General features: G+C 35.0%; 1 protein-coding gene across 1 annotated transcript; it reads right to left on the bottom strand.

The window, feature by feature from the left end:
- Positions 1-2,370: 2,370 nt before the first annotated feature.
- LOC149244217 (UDP-glycosyltransferase 91C1-like) lies at positions 2,371-3,724 on the bottom strand. Its single transcript, XM_089371475.1, has 2 exons — positions 3,206-3,724; positions 2,371-3,054 (listed from the first exon to the last, which is right to left on the bottom strand). The coding sequence occupies exons 1-2, from the start codon at positions 3,722-3,724 to the stop codon at positions 2,371-2,373; spliced, it is 1,203 nt and encodes a 400-aa protein (XP_089227601.1).
- Positions 3,725-4,534: the final 810 nt, after the last annotated feature.

Here is a 4,534-nt window from a genome sequence, read left to right as displayed (position 1 = left end):
ATTCAATAAATTTTTATTGGATTTTAGACAAAATTGACTCCAAAATATACTTAGACAAATAACATCCTATATTGAAATATTTATTTAACATGAAAGTTAAAATAATTTATTTAACTATTATATCCCGCACATTAATATGATTTTTTTTGTTATTGTTGAAACTAATGCTTCCATGTCATGTGTGAGATGTCATTATGAGTCCCTAGGTGTCAATCTAGAAGTAGTCAGTGTCCCATGTGTGAGCTGTAATAGTTATCTAGATATGTCCTGATCAAGTGATCTAGATACTATAAATATGTTACCATTGAGATCAATAAAACATAGCGAGTGTGATTTGTTGTGTTGTCTCTTCATCTATTAAATACTTGTGAATATGATTTAATCTTCCATATTGAAATAACATTATATATTTTATTATCATTAATATTTTTTAATGATATATTAATTTCATATTAAAAAATAAATGATCTATATATTATCCTTAAACATTAAAATATTCTATTATTATCAACATTAAAATATTATTTTTATGTTTATTTTTAATATTTATATAGATATATTAACAAAAATATTTTAAATAATTTATTTAAACACTATATTGCAATATTTTTTAAAAATATAACCATGATATAACTTAAAATTTTTTTTGCGTAGAAATCACATAACATAATTGTTTGGCAGGCCTTTTTGAAAAATAATATTTAAATTATGATATTAACAAATATTATTAAGTAATAAAATTTTAATTTTGGTCTCTATGTACATTGCTTTCTATTTAAACAGTTGTCATGGTCTACCTCTTCATCTTGTCCTCATGATGGATTACACTAATTGGTTCCTAAAATATCATATTATGTGATTTCTACTAAAAAAAATTCGTAATTCATTATAAATAAAAGAAACTTGATTTCAAAAAATAATATAATTTTTTTAAATTACTCAACTCTTAAAATTAAAATTAAAATTATATATAACTCCTCATTTTTATAATTTAATTAAAATTAAAATTATATATATAAATTATTTTTGATAGACATTATTTATATATGAAAGTTGGAGTGGAATATTTTAAGATTTTTTTTTTTTTTTTTCCAGTTTCTCTTTTAAAGACTCAATTTGAAATTAAGCACAGAATAAATTATGCCTCTTATATCTGGTCTGTAGAATGCATTCTCCCGATCAATTTTGCACAGCTGGAACGAGTAATGACGTGTTATGAATGAATATTAATATAATGATATTTTACATGCCACAAGGCATCAAAATGATGAAACCATAGTCGAACATGAAGAACTTATGTTTGAGACCATCAAATTTGATAGAACCTGTTCAAACCTCGGTAGGGTCTTGAAAACCAAAAATAGGAAAATATTGGAAAAAAATTAGTAAACATTAGCAAAATTAAGATACAACAAATTTGCTGGGTCAGGAAAATCAAAAAATCAGGAAAATATTGGTAAAAAATCAATGAACATCAGCAAAATTAAGATACAATAAAAATATCTTTAAAAATCAGCAAACATCAGCTAGACCAAAAATCTTGATTTTGAGATAAAATCGGGATGTTATAGAGATGTTTGCAACACTGAATTATACATATTAAAATATAAAAAAACTAAAGAACAATAACAACAGAATATAAAAAAATTAATGAACAAAAATTAAAAAAAGTCCCATTCTCAATTTATGACCTGAATTCTTATTAGAATTTCATATCGCCATAAGAATAATAATACATTATTATATAACCCCATTATGTCGCTAATCTCTTATTTTAATCTACTGCTCTTAATATTTTAGTGGATAATAACTGAGTATATCTAATAATTTATTATCTTAATTCTGATAACTCAAAACACAAATTTTATAAACATTATCCTCAACAATATTTGGAAATTGCATATCTTCCATCTCGAATAGATCATTCATTATGCTCAACTGAAATTGAAATTTGAAAATGAATAGCAAATGGGCATTATATTCCTTACCACCAGCACCATTAAAAACACTGATAAAACTCATAGTACCATTAATGACCCATATTAAATTCCTTACCACACTGATAAAAACTCGTAGTACCATTAATTAATGACCCATATTATTCGACTTCACAGTAACTACATTGCAAATAAACGTGTAGATGGGAAAACAAACTACGTAAGATATTGCAAATAAACGTGTAGATGGGAAAACAAACTACGTAAGATATTGCAAATAAACGTGTAGATGGGAAAACAAACTACGTAAGATGTAAAAGCTAAGCTAGACATGCTTATTGTTCTTAGCAGCTGCTAAATATAATGACCAGATTAGTCACCATATACACTGCATTATTCACTGCAACTACATTGCATTACCTGCTTTTCTTCTTTAGTCGTCAGCCAACTGTTGGAGCTTCTGAAGGAAATCATCGATGTAACTCTGCTTATTTGCCGCTATAATATCGCGGGCCATCGCCGCCTTGGATCTCAACTTCTCCCCTTCCTCTCCAGTCATTGCCATGGTAAGTGCTGTACATATGTTTTCTCTCATAAAAGAGCCATCGTCTCCTCTTTCTATTTCAATCCCTGCTTTCAATTCCACGGCTATTAGCCGGGCATTCAAGCCATGGTCAATTCGAATGGGGAGGAAAATTAGGGGTATTCCGAAGCTCAGTGACTCCAAGGTGGAACTCAATCCACCGTGACTCAGAAACCCACCAACCGAGGGATGCGAGAGGATCCGTAGCTGCGGTACCCAGCCCTGGACGATGAGTCCGCGTTCCTGGGTTCGAGTCTCGTATCCCTCCGGAAGGTCGTGTCGATCACCATCGGAATACGGCGGAAAACGAAGACACCAGAGGAACGGGAGCCCACTTGATTCCAAGCCTAGCGCCAGCTCCTGAATTTGGTGTTCCGAGAGAAAAGTCTCGCTGCCGAACGACACAAAAACGACCGACGCCGCCCTCTGCTGGTCGAGCCACTGCAGCACATCGGAGCGGTCGCCTCCGACGGCGGCGGGCTGGACAACTGGTGTAAGAGGGCCGACAGAAAACACTGGTTTTCCGATGGTGTCCTGGAAATAACGAATATACTTATTTTCTTCATGGAAGGAGGTTTTCAGAGCCACCGCCACGCATCCTTCCAGGCATTTAGCCACCCGATAAGCTTGACTAACATGGCCGGGTATTGTTGCGTTCAAAAGTAAAAGATCCCGAACCTCGTACGGCCTGATAGTGATGGCAGAAGAGGGAAACAATGGGCAGCGCCGCCAACTCCTCGACAATTAGTTCTGGGTTCATCGATTTTTCTTCAGAAGATTCTTGGGTTTGGTTCCGCGATTTATAAGGGTGAAAGACGCGAGAGCAGAATGCAGCGGGAAACACGCAGAAATAAATGGCCGGAACACGCATCTCCGCAGCCGCTCTCTGCGCCCAATATTGCACGAAGTCGTGGACGAGATAATCCGGCGAAAGTATCGGAATGTCTGCAGTGCATTCCGCTCCGGGAGTCAGTCCCTCCGTGGGCGGTAATGGCAGTTCCAGCAGATCGATCTGGCCTGGACACTCCCCAAGCTGTAAGGACTGCTTGATTCTGGAAATGTTAAGAGGCGTGGAGAGGAAGGAGACCGTGTGGCCGTGGCTTGCAAGAGACTTTGAAAGCTCTAAGAAAGGATTTATGTGGCCCTGCGCCAACCATGGAAATACCAGAAAGTGGAGCTTCTTCTCGCCATTATGACTGTCCATCACTAACCCTCCTGGTACGGAAAGGAATGGATGTATTCTCTGCTGCGATGAACGTCAACGTCAAGGGAAATCAGAGGGAGAGAAGCCTGGCAAAAGAAACGGATCGATCTTTTAAAACGAGCCACGGCCTAAATTCGAAATCAGTCTCATCAAATCCCACTCCTTGACGTCCTTTTATGCTATTCAATGACGGTAGATAGTAAGCATTTTGTTTTTCTGTACATCATTTTTATTTTTTTTAAATTAATGACTAGTTTGGTGACTCTACATTTTGTTTTTCTGCACATCATTTTTTTTCTTAAATTTAATGATTAGTTTTTTTGTTTTTTTTAATTTATTGACGTCACATTTCTGGATATCAATTTTTTGATCTAGGTTAAAAAAACCCAAAAAAATAATAATAATAAATTTTGTTAACTTACAACGGCTTCACATGCAACAAACGCGACATCGAAATAGTTAAAAGGTGGCTAAACAATATCTGTGCCAATGTGGATCCGCCGTTGGAGTATAAGCAAATAAACAAATGCACTCCTCTTATTATTTTTTGGAGGCGTGGGGGCAGAAGAAGCATTATATATAACAAATTCGCTCCTCTTATACTTCCTTCAGGGGCCCCCGTTGTGAACCCTACAAGGGAGAGTTAAAACCAAGTGAATAAGATCTAAAAGGGTAAAAACCAATTCAAAATAGTTAAAAGGTGGGTAAAGCCACTACTACGCCTCGAATACATATATGTGCGGATGTGGATCTGACTTCCGAGTTTAAGCAAATAAACAAATTTTTGTATAATCCTTATACAAACAACCT

The sequence above is a fragment of the Pinus tabuliformis genome, chromosome 8, assembly GCF_031772625.1.
Source record: "Pinus tabuliformis cultivar Carrire ecotype Pingquan chromosome 8, CPIR1, whole genome shotgun sequence".
In the NCBI taxonomy this organism is placed as follows: Eukaryota; Viridiplantae; Streptophyta; class Pinopsida; order Pinales; family Pinaceae; genus Pinus; species Pinus tabuliformis.
This window is presented reverse-complemented; position numbering and strand designations above follow the sequence as displayed.

Coding starts and splice junctions, on each gene's coding strand:
- LOC149244217 (XM_089371475.1), bottom strand. CDS start 3,724: ATGGACAGTCATAATGGCGAGAAGAAGCTCCACTTTCTGGTATTTCCA. Junction 3,055..3,205: donor TCTGCCATCACTATCAGGCC/GTACGAGGTTCG, acceptor CGTTATTTCCAG/GACACCATCGGAAAACCAGT.